At 36.6% G+C, this 19,071-nt stretch overlaps 2 protein-coding genes across 2 annotated transcripts; one reads left to right on the plus strand and one right to left on the minus strand.

Moving 5' to 3' along the window:
- Positions 1-1,499: 1,499 nt before the first annotated feature.
- Positions 1,500-8,019, minus strand: LOC105058716 (serine/threonine-protein kinase 52-like). The gene is made up of 6 exons (XM_073249236.1): positions 7,335-8,019; positions 4,709-4,830; positions 3,472-3,668; positions 3,114-3,288; positions 2,091-2,225; positions 1,500-2,011 (listed from the first exon to the last, which is right to left on the minus strand). Exons 1-6 carry the CDS (start codon positions 7,576-7,578, stop codon positions 1,802-1,804), a joined length of 1,083 nt encoding a protein of 360 aa, XP_073105337.1. The 5' UTR covers positions 7,579-8,019; the 3' UTR covers positions 1,500-1,801.
- A 1,677-nt stretch (positions 8,020-9,696) lies between these two features.
- Positions 9,697-18,983, plus strand: LOC105058717 (histidinol-phosphate aminotransferase, chloroplastic). Its single transcript, XM_073249235.1, is given in 13 exon segments — positions 9,697-9,879; positions 9,979-10,197; positions 10,425-10,454; positions 10,915-10,998; positions 11,825-11,979; positions 12,104-12,150; positions 12,153-12,200; positions 12,442-12,550; positions 12,797-12,954; positions 15,276-15,418; positions 15,534-15,594; positions 15,597-15,673; positions 18,598-18,983. Coding segments are annotated over 12 exon segments (1,257 nt in total). The 5' UTR covers positions 9,697-9,879; positions 9,979-9,984; the 3' UTR covers positions 18,730-18,983.
- The last annotated feature ends 88 nt before the right edge of the window (positions 18,984-19,071 follow it).

A 19,071-nucleotide genomic window follows, 5' to 3' on the forward strand; every position in this document is an offset into this window, starting at 1 on the left:
CCCTCCAGAATTGAAATTAGAGTGAAATTCTCAATATCAAATGGTTAGAATGAAAGTTATTCATTTCCGTTCCAAATCCCAACTCTCCCCTGCCAAACATCTCCTAAGATTAAGAGGGGCCAAACTATTTGAAACCATGCTATCCAACTAGGCTTCCAGGCAGACTAAGTTAAAGCTTCGAGAATGAGGTTTTGTAAAGTGACCGGAATTGAATCCCCCAATACTGCTGTACCCAAGCAAGCGCTTTGTGGTTTGTCGGCCCTCTACGATTAAATTTAGAACAGCGCTGTTGGAAGAAAATGATGGGGTTTATCTGGATGAAGAAAACCATAAAAGATTTAACCATACTCTAGCTATTTCCAGGTTTTCTTTTCTAATGCGATCTCCAGGACATTGGAAACAGTATTTTATAGAGAAAGAAAAATAAATAATCGATATTTTCTTGATGCAACTATTGCTATGAAGATGTTACTTTGGAGAAGAAACTGGTGCCCGCCCTGCCCTGCGGTAGATTGGATAGTTTACTGGAGGCTGGTATACTCTCGCTCATAGGAAGGATTATTGGCATGTGGAAAACCAGTTGTTCATCTTGAACTTGCAGGGCTTATCTCTTATGTTATGTATGGCATTGCTTCTGTTTCTTAAAACACTCCCTCATGCTTGGTATTGCTTCTGTTTCTTAAATTGTTTCTCTTGCAAAAGAAAGAGTCAGAAAGTAGAACTTCCAACTTCTCCTAACAATAAATTTTAAATACCCTTTTTTTTCTTTTTTTCCTTTTTTTGAACTCTTTCTTCGAGCAGAAGCACTTTCAGATATTATCGCCATTTTTTTTTTCACTTCAAAGCTACAAAAATACATTTGTATTAAAAAACAAAACAGATCTCACCCTTGGAGAGGAAAGCAAAATGTTGTGCACCAGCAGATAAAACAGGAAGAAGTGGGGGTGTTAAAAAGGATTTTTTCTCCAGTTCTCAGAAAATGCATTATTTTTAACGGACAGGAAAGAGTCAAAGATCCATAGCCTCCCTCCAATATGCTAACCTCCCAAACCTTGAATTAAAGACAAAAGAACAAGAGAGAAGGTTCCTACAAAGGAGTGATACTGGGCATGGAAACTCTGGATCACAATATATGGTAAATGCTATGTAACTATCAATGGCTGATAGGGATGTAGTGTAAATCAAAAGGCTCCCTGCATCTTGTGCAAATTCCACAAATCTGCACCTCAGGAACATTGCACCGACTGGCCTCGCTGAATAAGATTCAGAGAGCCCATCAGCTCATAGAGATTAGAGAGGGGGAAAAAAAATCACAACATATTGTGGCCTAAACAGGTTCATATTGCGCACTATAGAGCACTAAAACCTAATGAGTGATGTTTTAAAGCAGATTATTTTCAAGGTATCCGCCTGTTAATTTGACTCAGAGTACTAATAAACATGTAGCTATTTACCCCATAATATTTGCTCCCTCACTGATGAATATCTCCACTGGCACATTTCAAACATTCGTGTATAGAGATAACTATGAGATATAGCAAACAAACATAAGGGTCATTTGTGAAACAGGTGAAGACCAGCTAATTCAGCAACCGTCTGGTCCCCATCACAGATGAAAATGAAAATCTTTACATCATCCTAAATAGAGACAAATATGGAGAATTCTTTGATTGATGTATGACCATGATATCTCAGCACAATTACCTGTTTTCAAATTCCTTAAAACACGTTTCCTTTCTTTTGGGCTTTATGCTATTTTGAAAACATCTTGGCAGCATAAGTCCGAGATAGTTTTGACTTATCAAGGCCTGCGATACCTGCGGAACCAACCCAGACATCCTTGAGGCTGATTGAGAGGTATCATACCTCCACCCTTTGATGCGTCAATTGCTTCCAACATCACTACCACCTCACCCATCTCGGGTCGCTTGTCAGGGTTTGCATCCCAGCATCTCCTCATCACATTGGCAAAAGAGCTTGGACAACAGCGTGGTATCTCAGGCCTCAAGTTCTGCAGTTTCACAGAAAAAAGCTCAATGTTTCCTCTTGCAATGTTCTTATCCTAGCTGTTGTATTGAGAAATTGTGTACCTGCCGCACAACTGCAGATGTAATCTCTGAGAAGCTGAGATCAGGATAGGGCATATCACAACAGTATATCTCCCATAAGCAGATGCCAAAACTATATACATCACATTTTCGGTTGTAAGGATTGCCATTGAGCACCTGCAATCAGTTTGGATAGACATTGTAACTGCTGATTGTAGTTGAAGTTGATGTTCTAGGACCTAGCCAGATGATAGGTTATGGAAGCTATCACAGCCAGTGGTCTGAGTGGCTTTTTGCAGAGATCACAAGGACCCCAAGTTGATATCTACAACAAAGATTAAGTACCTTTCATTCTTGATAGACTCTGCCACTAACTTATATTAATTATAAGCTGTACCAGCCTACGGAAGACTTAGCAGAAGATCTCTCTCTCTCCTCTCTCTAATTATTTTCTTTTAAAAGTTAACACAGCCATAGTAGAATTCGAACCACCATTTCTCTACAGGAGAGGCTCTTTACTACTGGACCAGAACCATTTTCATTGGTTGAGCTTTCAAAGGTAATTCCCTCTCCAGCAGGCAAGCAATATCCAAAAACTGCCCCCCTGTATTTGATACATTCAATGAAAAACCGACTTCATGGAGTCATCTGGCTGTCATCTGCCTTCTGCTAAGCTACACTAGCAACAAAAATGCTTTGCAAGCAACAATGTGTTATACCATACATCTAGGCATTTATTACTATTGTCATTACGAATGAAAGTGCTTTATTAATTTTTGATTACCAAAGTGTGCATCTTAAGAAAAAGATCTATTGCAAATTAAAGTGAAAAAGATGTGCATGTGATATCAAGGCAGGAGATATTCTTGTGCTCATAGCTCGAAAGGTCTGAAAAATGTTCTAACTAATATTTGTGCAAATCAATGACATTAGAGAGTAAAGGTTTGTAAACCATGAGGCATAAACAACTTAAGCTGCTGAAAAAATGTGTTAAAAATAAAAAAGCAGGGGAAGAAAAGGTATGATATTCCCAAAATACTTCCACTTTAGAAAAGGATTGTATACCTCTGGTGCCATGTAACCAAGGGTTCCTGTCTCACCCGTCATGTCATTAGGGTTTTGAGCTTCCACACGAGCAACACCAAAATCAGCAATTTTTACAGTTCTTGTCCTATCAAGAAGCATATTTTCTGTCTTCACATCCCGATGAACAATCTTCTTTGAATGAAGATAACTCAACCTACAGAAATAAAAGAAAATTGCTTAAAAGTGGTTAGCTAGCAAAAAGCCACTGGAATGCTGAAATCCGAACAAGGTAATCAGAAACCAAAAAGCATTGAGCTCAGAGGTGCAAATGAAATTCAAATAAATATGTACTTCATGAAACAGCACTTCCTGGAAGAAAAAATAATACAATGCTTACCCACGTGCAAGATCAAGAGCCAGCTGGACAACAACTTTAAAGTCTAGCTTTTTTCTCGAATTTTTTATCAGATATGACTTCAGTGCACCACCAGGAAGATATTCAACAACAACACAGCATGCACTACTTGGCATGCCAAGTTGACCATTTTCTGTTTGTACAATTAGATCTCGTGCACCCATCTTCGCCCCTATAAACTGTAAAAGAAGTATGAAAGAAATGTTAAAAGCAAGAATTTGTTAGTTCTCGCTAAGACGAAGAAATGCCGAACAAAACTGGAGCAAGAAGGTTGAAGATAAACCAATTCCAAGGTGCTACCATGTCATAGAACGTAGAAAATGGAGTAGCAACCAATCTTGAAAATATTTTGGGCTACAATGCCATAGTAAAATACAAAATGGAATAGCAACCAGTCTTGAAAATATTTTAGATCTACAGTCATAAAAAAAGAGTTTATAAAATGGAATAGATCTAAATTTATAAAAAACAGCGGTAAAGTAAGCAAAATAGCTTGCTGGTATGCAGTAAAAAGCAACTAATACGGATTAAAACTAAAACATTTTACAACTTTCTAGAGAATATATATTTTGATCCTTATTGTAGGTGTCTAGCATTTAGGTTTCAGCTTCCCTCCAGCAGACCCAGAAGTGATGCTACAATTTGCAGAGTAACAAGAATCTTTTAAACTTTAGAGATTCTTACACAATTTCATATCTCTGTGTGTGCGTGCGCGTGCGTGCACGTGTGCGCATATATGTATATATATAAAAAGCTCAAGTTGACAATTGTGACTCTCATTACTTCATAAACTTAACTGACAAATCAAGATTTGAATGGACCAAGGATCAAGGAGAAAGATCAATCAGTACTCTAAAAGTTGTTGACTCACCATAAGATAAAAGCTCATGTTGTCAACTGTGATTCTCATTACTTCAGAAACTTGCTAAATCAAATTAACAGAACCAAGATTTGAATGGACCAAGGATCAAGGAGAAAGATCAATCAATACTCAAAAAGTTGTCAACTTTCAATTTTTTGATTACCCTACTGAATTTTATTTTAAGTCAAATTGCACCACCATCAGCGAACTGTTTCACTAGATAAACATAATAATTACCAATAACAACCAGAGAAAAAATACCATATACAGTGCAAAGAGAATGTGTGACAGAGCTAAGCGATGTTGATTGAAGTCTAGTTACAACATAGTGACACTTTTATGTGATAAGAAGTGCACCTTAGTTATGTTGGGATGATCAAGCTTATGCCAAACAGAAACTTCCTGAGTAAACGCTGCCCGAAGTGCAGCAATTTCAGATTGTGTCCCATGTCCCTCTTCGGCCCAGTCAAGCAATTTCACTGCAATACAAGGAAACGTCTGAGGCTACCAATACCTAAAAGAGCAATACCATGTTCAATATAACAAGTTCTTCTGATAGCTCAATGTCAAAAAAAGAAGAAATCCAGGTGCAAGTTGCACATAGTTAGACTTTTATCACAACAAATTAAACTGTATTGAAGGGGGGAAAAAGAAGCCAAGATGATGTAAATTCCATAAGTTTCCTTGCACAAAAGGATCAAAGATAGTGAATGTGTCAATATCTGCCTCTAGTTCTATTCATGTGCAGAAATAAAGGTGCAAACCCATTCATTTTGGACCAGGAAAACAGGTAGTGGAGCATACCAATGAAAACATGGTGGCATAGGATGAAGATTTAAGTACATTAATCTGAAAACCATGTGAATGTGGATACAAAGAGGTGAAAGTACATGTTAAGTAGAAGCTTTCAACTTATTTAATGCCAGAAAGAGGAACTGCATCCTGTTACTTAGTGTAAACCATCATATGTTCAGTGCAAGTGGTGCAGGAGAATGATGTAGATATTGCAATTCCACACAAATGCACTGATACTTCATGGAAAAAATGGTTGAAGTTAGGCGTGAAGTAGGTGCTTATTTATCATTATTTATTTTATAAGAGAATACTGGTACATGCAATGATATGATATGTAAAAAAATTTTAAGTCGGAATAAGGCACTACAAAGCTTAAGTAGTTGCCTCACTAGGAGTGTACTTTAAGAAAATGGCAGCAATTTCCATAATCATTTTCCGTGGAGTTTGGCTGCACATCAAACCATGAGATGCTTCAATGGTAATTGGTAATAAAACTACATATCAGGGAACACACAACATTTCCAAATCTGATTGATAAACTAGTTTCAGACTTAGCTTGTACATCTAGAAGGTAGGACCAAGATACCCATGAAGTTTGACTGATAGATGCATCATTTCATATTAACAGGATGAGAGGAAGAGTTAACAGAGAAATTGCGATCATCATGGCTGAGTGAAAAGGAATTATACTTAAGTTGCAAATGGATATTAAAAGCAAGTGAACAAGTGACTAACATAATTCCTTAATCATGTTCAAGAAGAACGCTCAGTATAATGAACTACCACTTTATATTGCTTAGACTCTGGCATTCTTTGCTCAGTAAAGTAAAAAAGAAAAAAAGATGCTTCAAAGGTGATGGATTCAGCTAGTAATTTTGACTTTTGAATTGCAACTTTCCCACTCCAAGTCAGATCATGAAGATGATGACTTTTACCCTCAGGAGCAGATACAAAAATATTATCTAGAAAAATAATAATTGTACTTTAATGTGTATGTTTACAAATAACAAATATTAGGTCAAATAAGGATATCAGATTCAGGGTGGTTCCTTGCTTCCCTTTTCTTCTTCAGAAAAAAAAAAAAGGATATCAGATAAGATTATTGCATGTTATCAACCATAGCAACAAACTGCCTAAACTTTTTTCCCCTTAGATGTGACTTTTTGCAACTAGTTTGTGATTTTTCAGTAACATTCTTGCTTTCCATCCTTCAACCTAAAGATGTCACAAGAGATGATGGTGGGACACCAGGTTTCTATGGATGGTTAGTTGGGATCACATGAAAGTTGAAGGAAAAGAAGCCTTCTCCAAATGTCATGGAAACGACTTAACCGAACATGTGAAACTCACGGGCCTCCATCAAGATATATCAAAGAGATATGAGACCATTAATAACTGCAACTTTAATGTACTCAAATCTAAATGAAAAGTGTTACAGACACAAATCAGAAAGTAATAACGGATAGACCAATCGACCGTTTACAGGCGAACTGTACCGGCTTTACTATTTCAAAACTTCCAACCAGATCAGCACAAATAGCATACAGGTCATCAAGAGCAAAGGAGTGTAGTATTAGATGACTTGGAAGAACGATAGTTGGTAGCATTCACATCAGGGATTTTTTTTAACAAAAAACCTTTTTTTTTTTTCCTGGAGGAACCAATCTGTCCAGAGAAAATTGAACGGAAACAAAAGCAAAGAGTATTTGAAGTGATCACTGATAAAATTAAAGGATGCAAGAATATATATCTCCACATCTTGAGCACACAACAAGCAGATGAATTATAACAAAAATCGAATGGCCATTAGAAAACTAGAAATAGAAAGAAAGAGGAATTTTCCTCGCCTAAAACGAGCACTGAAAAAGGACCAAATGGTCATCAAGAACAGGCGAAAAAGAAATTAAAAAACCATCCCTGCCCATCTCGTTAGCCAAAAGGATTCCATTTTATACTTTTTCCTCCCTCAACTCCTTTTGGTACAGTCAAGAGAAATCCAATTGAAAACCAAGATAAAGGAAAGGTTTTTACGAAGGCACCTCTCAATGAGAAAGAAACACAAATGGGTCTCTAAAAATAGAAGAAAGAAGGGATTTTGCAGCACTAAACCCCAATCAAAGGCATTGTAATTCAAGAAGAGAACACAAATGTGCATCCAAAACCCCTTTTCTCGTCGCATCGGGCTCACCTGCGACGTCCAGGCCATCATAGACCCCACGGTGGACGGTGCCGAATGTTCCCCGGGCGATGACCCCCTTTATAACTAGCTTCGAGGAGTCGATCTCCCACTCCTCCCGCTCCCTCTCCCTCTCCTCCTTCTTCTTCTTCTCCATCGTCCATGCCCGGCTTAGATGCCTCTCCAGATGCTCGTCCAGGCTCTTGAGATCGATCTGGTCCGCCCGAACGAACCCATCTCCCCTCCCTTCCCTCATCTCTCCCTCTCTCTCGCACTCACTCTGCTTCAAGAGAAAGAAGAAGAAAAGGAAGCAAAAAAGGTGGAGCCTTTGGCCCCTCTCTCTCTCTCTCTCTCTCTCTCTGTGGCTTCAAGAGGACTAGAGCAAGCAGGAAAAAAGGTGGAGTCTTTGGCGCGTTTCTTCTCTCGTCTCTTCCCTTCTTCGCCTATTTATACTTTCTATAGCGAATGCTGCTAACACTGCTCTCCCCCTTGCTCTTCCTTTTTCCTTTCCCTTCTTCCCCCTCTCATCCCTTCCCCTGTCTCTCTCTCTCTTCCATGATCCATATAAGGATACGGATCTCCATCCTCTCTCTCTTCAATCAAGCCTTTTATAGAAATGGTCTCCTTTCTCTCTGGACGCTATCCATATAGGGAACACTTTTCGAGCGCATGGTCACGGGACTCGAGCGCAAGCTTCACTTCTTTTGACATATCCACGTTCCCTTCGTTTCTGAAGGTGGCCGTCAACCTTGGAATGTTGAGCTTCCGGGGGGACGGCACGTCAATAATAAATAATGAAGCTGCGTGGATTTCTACTTCTGTTCTTTGCTCACTCTTGCGAATCTTGGACTCATGGGCTGCTTGATTTTAGCAAATCAACCTGGGCATTTATTTGCTGGTTTACATAATTGCTCAAAGAGAATGTAATCTGATGTAGGGATATTTTTCGCATAACGTTTTCCAAGTTTGCACAAACATATGGGCCACTATTATATTATGGTTCTACACATTTAATGCATGATAATGTTTCATGATGGCTGGCAGACAATGACCATCAGTCATCATGTATGATTATGAATGAAACCATTATGATCTCTAAATACCTCTGGAGATATTGCTGCATGCATGTATGCAAAAGTTTTAGACCAAAAGGAGACATAAAAGTAAGGTATCCGGAAGAGGAATGAGGTATAGTTTTGTTTGGAAAGAATTGATCATAAATTATTAAAAAAAAAAGATAGGCTTTATTTACTTTATTTTTGAGAATGGATGGAGAAAATATCCATAAAATAATTCTAAGATCAAATTTGAGAAAGCATCGCTATCTCAAACTTTAAACATGACATAATGCTTGTCATTTCCATAAAAAAAGATAAGATCTTTTCATTCATTTGTAAAGGAGTAATTATTGAAACAATAAAAACGTTAAGAGATCAACCGATTTTTATTTTATTTTTTTCGTATCCTGATTTGAATTAAGATTCTTAAATCTTTTTGATATTCTAAATTCTTATTAAATTTTATTTTTTCTTCACTATTTTTTTCTCGATGAAATATATGCTCCGAAAGCATCGAAATAATCCAACAAGTCACATTGGCTTAGGATAAAGCCATGCCCAAAAACAAGCTTGGGTACTATTTTCTTCAAATCTTCAATTCTAGACATATATCAGAATAATAATAATTTTTACATATTATATTATTAATTAATTAATTAATAGTGAAAATATATTACAATAAATTTTTTATAATATACAATAAAATATTAGCTATCGTGATATTACATATACAATATATTTATAATATATTATTATTATATTTTAATATTAGTATTTAATATTTTATATTATATCTCACAATATATTATTAATGATATTATTATTTATCATGGTATATTATACAGTATATATAATTCACCTACCTCTTTATAACTGAAGCATCATTATGATTTTTTGCTATTAAATATAATTAATTATTTTGCATTATTTTCCACCATAATAATCAATATTAATATTAATATTTATAATAATGCTATTATATAAAACTATATTAATTAATATAAATGATATTACTTATATAGTGATATTATAGAATATTAAAGTAACTTAATCATAGAAGTCGAACTAATCATTCTCTATGATTTGCATGAATATATTTTCTATGAATGGTTCTACTATCCCAGATTTCCATTCCTGAAATAACTGCAGTACGGATGGAATTTTTTGAAAAATAAATAGTTGCAAATCAGAAGGATATCAAAATAATATTACCTTCTTTTTTTTTTCCTAAAGAAAAAAATCTTTCCAGTTGAGCCAATTGGGAAAAACGCATGGGGTGGCCCCACCAGCTCCACGGGCCGGCAGAAATACTCCGCAATCTGGTCCAGAGGTGACGGGAGCAGCAGCCATTCACCGTAATAAATAGAAAAATTTGACCTCCTTGACCGTTAGGGTTTTTTCCTTTTCTTCCCATTCTCTGCCCCTTCTCCCTTCCCCTCTGTTGTTCCGTCCTTCCATTTCCTCTCGCGCTTCTAGGGCGGCATCCGAAGAGAGGAAGGGTAAGTGTAACAAGATGTCTAGTAGTAATCGTTTTCTTCGGCCTTTTTTTTTTTCCTTCGTTTTTGATGGATGCGGTTCTTTGGTGTTCGCCATTGTAGGTGTTGATGGATGTGATTCGAATCGCCGCTAGCCCTTCTCCGTCGATCACCACGATCCATCACGGATTCCGGTCTTCCAAAAGAAACTCGGGGCGTTTCATGGCTTCTGCTCTGCCAACGGAGCAAGTCGACGGAACCCGGAATCAGGTGACGGGCGATTCCTTCATCCGTCTTCACCTGAAGAAGCTATCTCCCTACCAACCAATCCTGCCTTTTGAGGTAAGTCTTTGAAGCAACTCGTCGTCTTTCTAGTGACGCTTCTTTGAAGAAGTGGGGATCTTTTTTGTGCACGTGAAGTGTTTGTTAGATTATCACCCTAATCCTGCCATTTGACATCATTATCTTAAATTCCACGATGTCTCTTATCCTTTCAAGTGTAATTTGGTGAAGAAAGTTGGGAACTTTGTTGGGTACGTGTGAAGTGTGTGTTAGATTTTCCTTTTCAGGGAGCTCGGACTATAGTTTTGGCGCTAAAGGTGCGGAGAAGATGAAATTTTGGGTCTACCCTTCAGTTCTGAAGGGAGCTTTTGGCAAATGTTGTCGTTGACTTTTAACAATTAAGAAATTCATGGAGTCGATGATACAGTGTCTTATTGATGATGGTTAATTGGCTATACTTTCATTAATCTGGACGTTGCAGGATTCACTTTCTTCGTATTATATTTGGCCAATGGTTTGTGAGTAGCTATTGATGTTTTGCATGTCATATAATATTATCTTGACTGAACTTAATGTAGATTTGGAAGCGCTAAATCTGTTAAATAATGTGTGTTATAACTATTTGTGTGTGTGTGTGTTTGTGCATAATTTTTGGGATATGTAAAATGTTATGATGATGTTGTATCCTCACTAGTTCATCATTTTATGGCATTGTTTCTATTTTCCAAGTAGTGTATTTTTGGGACTAGCATGCATGAAATTTCCATTTATTTACAGGTATTATCTACACGCCTTGGAAGAAAACCTGAGGACATAATCAAGCTTGATGCGAATGAAAATCCATATGGTCCACCTCCAGAGGCAAGTTCAGGCTTTTTCCCCCTCCTTTGCTTGAGTACTCATGGAGTACCATGTAATAGGCTACCATAAGTGGATTCACCAGTCTCACTGCAATTATTTTGTTATTTGAGGGCTGCCTCATCTTCCTTCAAACCCTGAGACTATGTTCTCCAAAACTATCTATTGCCTTAAGGCTTATTGGTGAGACTCTATGACATGAAGGTTATCACATTAAAAGGTTCATATGAGGTGCATTATCAACCTTAGGTTACACCTTATGGCATATATGGAACGTGTGCAGGCTAAGCTTTGTTTGTTGTCACAACCAAATAGAGGGGGAGAGTAGATATATTCTTATATTCTGGTTTGACGCCATTTGCAGACCCAAATTTCTGTGGAAAGTTTACCATGCTGAAGTTTAAAAAATTGCATTTAGCAGGAAGTGCAGTTTGCTTCCCAATAATTAACTTGAGCTCATTTCAGGTTACATGGTGGCATCATAATTTGTTATGCGAAATGTGAAGACATAAACATTCAAATTGCATGGGTGGAGGGATGCTGGACCTGACACCTAAAACTTCTTTTTCTTTTAAAAAAAAATCTGTTTTCTTTAATGATAAGGATTATAATTCTTTTTCACTGAAAACATATAAACAGTCTACAAGGTGATGGCATTTTACACGATCTTCGTTACTGGCACTGCAACCTTTTATTTTAGTACACCAATGAATTGTAAACAGTGCAAAAATGGGGGAAAAGGTTCTTACCATTTGTTAGAACCATATATTTTGCTGACAGAGCGATTAACAATACAGAGTTCTAACTATAAACTCCAGATATTTTATAGGTACTCGATGCTTTGGGAGCTTTAAAATTTCCTTATGTATACCCTGACCCTGAGAGCCGGCGCTTACGTGCTGCTCTTGCTGAAGATTCAGGCCTAGATTCTGATTATATACTTGCTGGGTGTGGTGCAGATGAGCTCATTGACTTAATCATGAGGTTAGAACTTGAAACTCCAGTTTCTTATTTTATTTTTATCTTATGAATATAGAGATTTTTTTCCTTTGCCCTTAAGAGATATCAGCACATTTCATGTTTTGTTTATTCTATAACTTTCCTACAGATGTGTACTTGATCCAGGTGACAAAATCGTAGACTGCCCTCCAACATTTACATGTATGAGTTTGATGCAGCAGTGAATGGGGCCCTGGTCATCAAAGGTATGCCACTGGCTTCTTTTATTTAACTGTTGTTTTTATTAAAAAACTTGGATGCTCCACTGCATTTATCTAGTATTGTCTATTATCCAGTCAAGTCTTCTTGTTCTTAATAGTTCACTAGTTTTTCTGGATGATTCTGTGTTCAAACAAAAGATAAACTACTGTTACTTGATCTTCTAAAAATTCCATCTTTTGACTATTAAAATCTTCTGAGATGTGCATTGCCATTCCTGCATTTCAGTCCCAAGGCGGTCAGATTTTTCTTTGGATATCTCTCGGATAATTGAAGTGGTGGAACAAGAAAAGCCAAAGTGTGTTTTCCTGACTTCTCCAAACAATCCAGATGGAAGGTGTATTCCCTTTCCTGATTCATAATATATTGTCATGATGTCATCAATGATGAAAGAAACCAGTACATCTACTGAAAAGCTGTGAAAAACTCATCTTGAACTTTTGGTTGAAATTGCATACAGTCTCATTTATTAGAAATTTATGTGCAACTTTCCTTTTTCCTGAAATGCAAATGCTTGAGGCATAAACATTTTCTTCAGAACATCTAACGTCATTTCCTTGCCATCATGTGTCTTCTGTATCAGTATAATCAATGACGAAGCTCTCCTAGAGATTCTTAATTTGCCTATATTGGTTGTGCTGGATGAAGCATATATTGAATTCTCTGGTATGACATCGAGGATGGATTGGGTAAAGAAGCATGAGAATTTGATTGTTCTCCGAACATTTAGCAAACGAGCAGGTATGCAAATGTTTCTCTGTTTCTTATTTCTATCTAGGGCTTGATATGCCGTGGTGTGGATGCAACATGTTTGACATCATCACTCTCTTGTTCTAACCTATTTTCCTCAAATGCTTTGTGTACTTTTCAATATCCAATTCTTGCACATTTTTATCTATTGGAGATAGTATGTTGCTTATCATTGTCCTTGATCTTAGCATGCATTCATGTTGAAAACATGCATGCATGCTGGTCATATTGTATATTGTATATATGTAAAAAAATTCTGAATGTTACCAGTGGTTTAGAACTTTCGTTTTATTTGATGGGACTTTTTTCGATGTTCTTTTATTACTTTAGATGGGCTCGTTTCTTATGGTGTCTTCATACCAAAGTCATAATTGTTCCATATCTGAATTGTATTTCTTCTTCCATTAACTCTAGAATACTTCAGTCTGTAGTTTCTTATGCAGTCCAAGTTTCTGTAATCTTCTATGAATTTTCCTTGTTGCATTATGTTTAATTGATGTTCTATATTTTAAGGTAGAAAACAATAAATTTAGGACAGGTGGAAAGCTGATGAAGTTGCAAAATCTGTTAAAAACAATGGCTTGACGCCTTGACCACTTGACCAACTTGGAATTCATTATCTTGTTGGGATTGGTACTACCAGGAACTTATTTTAGATCTTTCATTGCAAAAGATCCAAATCAACTGCGGACAAACAGAAGTTGAATTATGTATATCTTTAGGTCTATGCAAACTATTTTTCTGGCATGACAAATGGTTGAGGTGTAGGATGGAGGATCGGTGTACATGATGAGTGTGGAGAGTCAATTAGAGACAGCGTTGGACTTTGGAGTGGATGGCTTAAAAGTGTTTCTGCTTTGTTTGAGATGAGTTTCATGTTATCAATTTAGTTCATTGAAGTGGAGACCTAGCCAACAGTGTGATCTTTGAATGAATTGCAAAGGACATGCTAGATCACCATTCTGAGATGCTGATACATCTGAAATTTTGATGGAATGCGGAGACATGAAAGATATCATCAGGCTGTCATTCATAATAATAAAATAGCAAAAGAAGAAAATATCTCACTAACTCTTCTTTTTATTATTCCTCTGATTACTTTTTAAGCTAAGGATTTGAAATTGTATAGTTCCAATCTTAGACCTTATTGTTTGCACTCTTATTTGTCATAGGAAATCGGAGACTTCTTAAACAAATTGTGAACACATAGATTATATGGAGGATGGAGGATCTTTATATATGAGAATGAGGAATATCGATGAGATTATGAATGTGTATTGGAGTGTGTTCTTTTGGGGGGAGAATTCCAATTAATGAGATTGAGTGCTTGTAACTATCTTTTGGACTATGGATTTGACCGAGAAGAATGGAATAAGAGTACAAGAGAGGTAAAATATTGTGAAATATAATTGCAGGTGGAGACCAAGGCAGGTGGTGAAGTGGTTAAGAAAGTATGAATGTTTGCTGTAATGTTACTTGGCCACATGATATGAGATTCAAGTATTTAGATTTCAAGAGTCCAGTATACAATTTATATCTACAAATACGTGAGAATGAAGAATATCAATGGTCCTATGAGAGTGTATTGGAGTGTGTGATCAGGGGGCAGAATTCTATTAAAAGAGATCATGCATGTAACTGTTTTCTGGACTATGGATTTGACAGAGAAGAATGGAATAAGAGCACAAGAGAGGTAAAATAGTGTGAAATATAATTGCAGGTGGAGACTAAGGTAAAATAATTACAGAGGTAAAATAGCATGTCTTTAAATTGTTTATTGAAGTGAAGTTTGTAGGAAAATGAAAATATTAGATCCCCTAAATAATTCATTTTACTGATATTATTTGGACCAATTGCTCTTGATAGAAGCTGGAAATTTTTTTGTCTCAGTAAGAGCACCTGCGGGGATGACTAGATGATTCATACATGTAGTGCAGATTATGGGCAAATGGCTGTAAGGTTATAAAGGCTTTTGCTTGTTCTTTTGCCGCTTCAGTTGTGGGGGAGGGGGAGGGGGAGAGAAGGTCATATGCGTTCCCTAATATCCTTCTGAAGGTAGTACTTAATGGAATGATCAAATTAAAGATGCATATGATTCAGCATGAATACTTCCTTGATGGTTATCATGATCTAACTTCCTTTTTTTTTCGGGGGGGGGGGGGGGGGTTGTGCCGAAAGTGATGTCTGTGCTACAGAGGACATGAAATTCTTTCTCTGATTAAGACCTCAACGGCGATAGTTCTCGTTATCTATTTTTTTTTTCATTAGCCAAAACTGTGAAAAGATGTAATTTGTGCTTGAAACTGCAACAGGCTTAGCTGGACTTCGTGTTGGATATGGAGCATTTCCTCTTAGCATTATTGAATATCTGTGGCGGGCAAAGCAGCCATATAATGTGTCCGTGGCAGCAGAAGTTGCTGCATGTGCGGCTCTGCAGAACCCTGGTTACTTGGAGGTAACTTTGTCCTATGAAATATGTGTTTTACTTTCTTATTTGATCCTATCCTGAAAGTGAGAATATTGCCTAATCCTCTGTGCTATCAATATTCCATCTCAATCTTTTTCCCCAGAGAGTGAAAAATTCTCTTGTGCAAGAAAGGCAAAGGTTATATAATCTTCTGGAAGGAGTACCTTCCTGAAGCCATATCCAAGTTATTCGAATTTCATTCTTTGTGAGGTTACATCTGGAAAGGATGCTAAGAAACTGAAGGTAATTTATCTTCGAAACAAGATTTACAATAATAGTTGCTAGCTAATTGTTGTTTTTCCCTATCTATTTAGAAGTTGATCTGAAATGTTTAAAAGTTGTTCAGTTGGCACATAGCAACAACTTTTCTGATTGTTATGTACTTATGTTAGTCAGTTCTCTGTTTTTCACAGTTCTGTTTTCCAAAGACACTGAGTCGATGACATGGAAAAATGGTCTCATTAGAGACACTGCCAATTTGATGGGATAGATGCCATTTTAATTTGAAATGGACAATCTTAGCAGCCATTTTTCCCTTTTAGATTGTAACTATAACATACAGCATACATGAACTTCTACTGCTCAAATTATCATAAATTTCTTAGAGACATCTTATCCAACTAAATGATAATATGATGCATGTCTTCAATGTTTATACATGTACAAACATATACATATGCATATGCATGTGTGTGTGTGTGTGTGTGTGTGTGATTTTGGTTTTGTTGGGGGGGGGGGTGATGTGTCAGCTATCTGGATGATATTTGCCTTAATAGTGCTTGATACTTCATTTCTGTCTGGCATGCAAATAGATATCAATTGCCAAATAGTTGTGCACTAGCAATTATCGATCGCTAATTTTATGAGAAAATGTTTCACGTTCATTTCCGTTGCTACTTGAGTTAAATCTTTCTTTTTTATCTCTGTGTGGTATTGGATTTTTGGGCCTAAATTGTTTTCATTATTTTGGTTGGTTAATTCATGCCTTGCATATGCTACTTAAGATGGCCATTTAGGTATTCCATGGATCTTGTCACTTTGCACATGACAATAAGAGCTTCTTCAGATGACCAGGTTCTATAAGGTGCTCAGGTAATTATAGGAAAAAGAAAAGAGCTCAACATGGTTTAGGCAATTTGTAAAAAGCTAATGATAAAGTACTGAAATCTATATGGTGGATGATGAGAAAGGCATGTAGAATGGGTATATGAGGGAGGAAAAGCAATAGGGAATGTAGAATGGGACTTAGGACAATTTTCAAGGCATGCATTAGGAGTGTATAACAAGCGTACAACTTACATTATGATACATTGTGGGATTCCTGGTGATTGAGTCTTTACCATGAGAGGAGGCCTTTAACTTTCATGTAGTGGGTGTATCGGTTCAGATTATGTGGATAATTATATCTGTATCTGCTCTTCATTTGATTGATACATATACAAGATGGATGTTGGTGGATATTAAAAATATGCATTTGTGCATTGGATGTTAGAAATATTCACGTCTGTTGAGAATGTAAATATAGGCATCACAAAGAGAGAGGCTAAACGAGAAGAACTTTGGTTGATGTTTTCACCAATATCCAAATCAATAGAACTTGGAGGAAGTAAAATATAAAGTAGAGCTGTCGGTTATTGTAATCAGAATGGGTTAAAGAAATATTTGTATATCTGTTTGGCTTTTATTTTGCTTTATCTTGCATGGGTAAAACTCTAGATATTGGATATATAATCTACATTCGGTTTTGTATATAATTTATATCAAATATCTGATTATCTATAGATGGAATTGGATCAGATATATTTTGTTCAGAGTACAATCATAAGACTACATAAAGATTTGAGCATTAAACTGGGGTTATGGAGGACTTTTTTGATGAAAAAAAATCACAAAATTAGATAGACAGAAAAAGAAATGCAACTTCACATGGAAACTGGGAGGATGTGAAAATGTTGTTAGAGTCAACAAACAAAAATACCTTGAACGGTTGGTCCTTACGGCATGAATATGGGCTAGATTTTGTGCACTTTCTGCAAAACAGAAGAAACAGCTTTACCACAAATCTCGGTTAGATACTTTGTGGATTCTGCAAACAGAGCATAACCTCTAAAGAACAGGGCACATATTTCTTTCGTTTGATGAGCTTGGCACATTTTTAGCTGCTGATGAGACACATCACTATTCACAGACTGTCAAGACCTACACAGGCAAAAGTACTTGAATATTATTTTATAGAACTGTAAGAATTATATTTTGTGGAGGGTGTGAGAAGTGAGAAGGGACTTGAGATATGTCAGCCATGAGAAGATATTTTTCCTAGCAGGCACGGTGGTCATGTATAACTGAAAAAGGATTAGTGAAGTAGAAGATGGGACGGTAGAGTGAACTCATGATGATAACTTTTTCACCATTTACCAGTTTAGCATTTAAGTTCGTAGGGAACTCAGAACTCATGATTATAACTTTTTCACCATTTACCAGTTTAGCATTTAGGTTCATAGAAAACTCAGACCATGTATAATTTTGAATCTTCTATATCATGTATAAGAAGTGTTAAATATCTTTATTGGCAAAAGCCCTCAGCCCATAACAATGGGGCAATCATATTAAAGGTTAATGTGTGAACTTTTCTGTTTCTGCTTCATTGGACACGGTGATCCTAGCTTTTTTGAAGTATGCATGTCTTCTATATGATCTAGCTTCCTTTTGACTTGTCATGAAATATTATTTTAATATATATATATATATTGTTGGCGGGACTAGAAGTAGGTGGGTGTAGAATTATGGAAACATGATTTTAGTGATTTTTAGAATGACATCTTAGAGAACTCTTGTAATCTGCTTTCTGGCACAATCCTTTTGTTTCAAAATGAGATATCTTCTTCCTTCTTTACTGGATGATGTGGAGATTTTTTAATGTTTGTACGTGTAGTCATGTAGATAGCCTACCAGATGTTTCAGTTTGGCATCAAGCATACTTCAATATATGGTTTATTGCAATGATAAATTTGACAAATCCATTTTATCTGGAATGTTGGTAGATGTTGGAAATAGCATCCCCAAAAATCTTCACATGTTAAAGCATGAAAGGGAAAGATCGTCATTTTTATGTTCCTTGTTTTCCTTTTTGCTGTCCATGCCTTTACTATTTCTTGAAGTTATTTCAGGAAGACCTCGCCCAGATGGGCGTGATGATTCGCCACTACAATAACAAGGAATTAAAGGGCTATGTTCGTGTTTCTGTCGGGAAACCTGAGCACACAGATGCCCTAATGGAACGCCTCAATCTCCTCCAGTGATCGACTTCTGGAGCAATAATTATCCGCACATGAATCTGTTCCATGTCTCATTTCTTGTCAATGTTTAGATGGGAATGTGATAATATATCCTCTGAGCTAACCATGCTTGAAAGCGAGCTGAATAACACTTCTTTTGGATGGTTAGTAGTTAGCAATAGATCTATTCCAGAGTGCATTTGAGGAAGAATCACTGTCATTGATTACAAGTTAAAATTCTTCAGGTGTATACATTTTGTTACCTTGCTTTTTTGGTATTGGAGTTGTTCCACATGTTTCTTACTCAAAAATCATCGTGACCTACAACCATGGTTGTTCAGCTTATTGCTACTATTTAGAGGGAAG

This window comes from Elaeis guineensis, chromosome 15 (assembly GCF_000442705.2).
Source record: "Elaeis guineensis isolate ETL-2024a chromosome 15, EG11, whole genome shotgun sequence".
NCBI classification, from domain to species: Eukaryota; Viridiplantae; Streptophyta; class Magnoliopsida; order Arecales; family Arecaceae; genus Elaeis; species Elaeis guineensis.

Excerpts from the sequence above, each read along its gene's own strand:
- LOC105058716 (XM_073249236.1), bottom strand. The coding sequence starts at position 7,578 with ATGAGGGAAGGGAGGGGAGATGGGTTCGTTCGGGCGGACCAGATCGAT. Across the intron at positions 4,831-7,334 it reads TGATGGCCTGGACGTCGCAG|TGAAATTGCTTGACTGGGCC; the intron begins GTGAGCCCGATG and ends CTTGTATTGCAG. Across the intron at positions 2,012-2,090 it reads CATCTGCAGTTGTGCGGCAG|AACTTGAGGCCTGAGATACC; the intron begins GTACACAATTTC and ends GTGAAACTGCAG.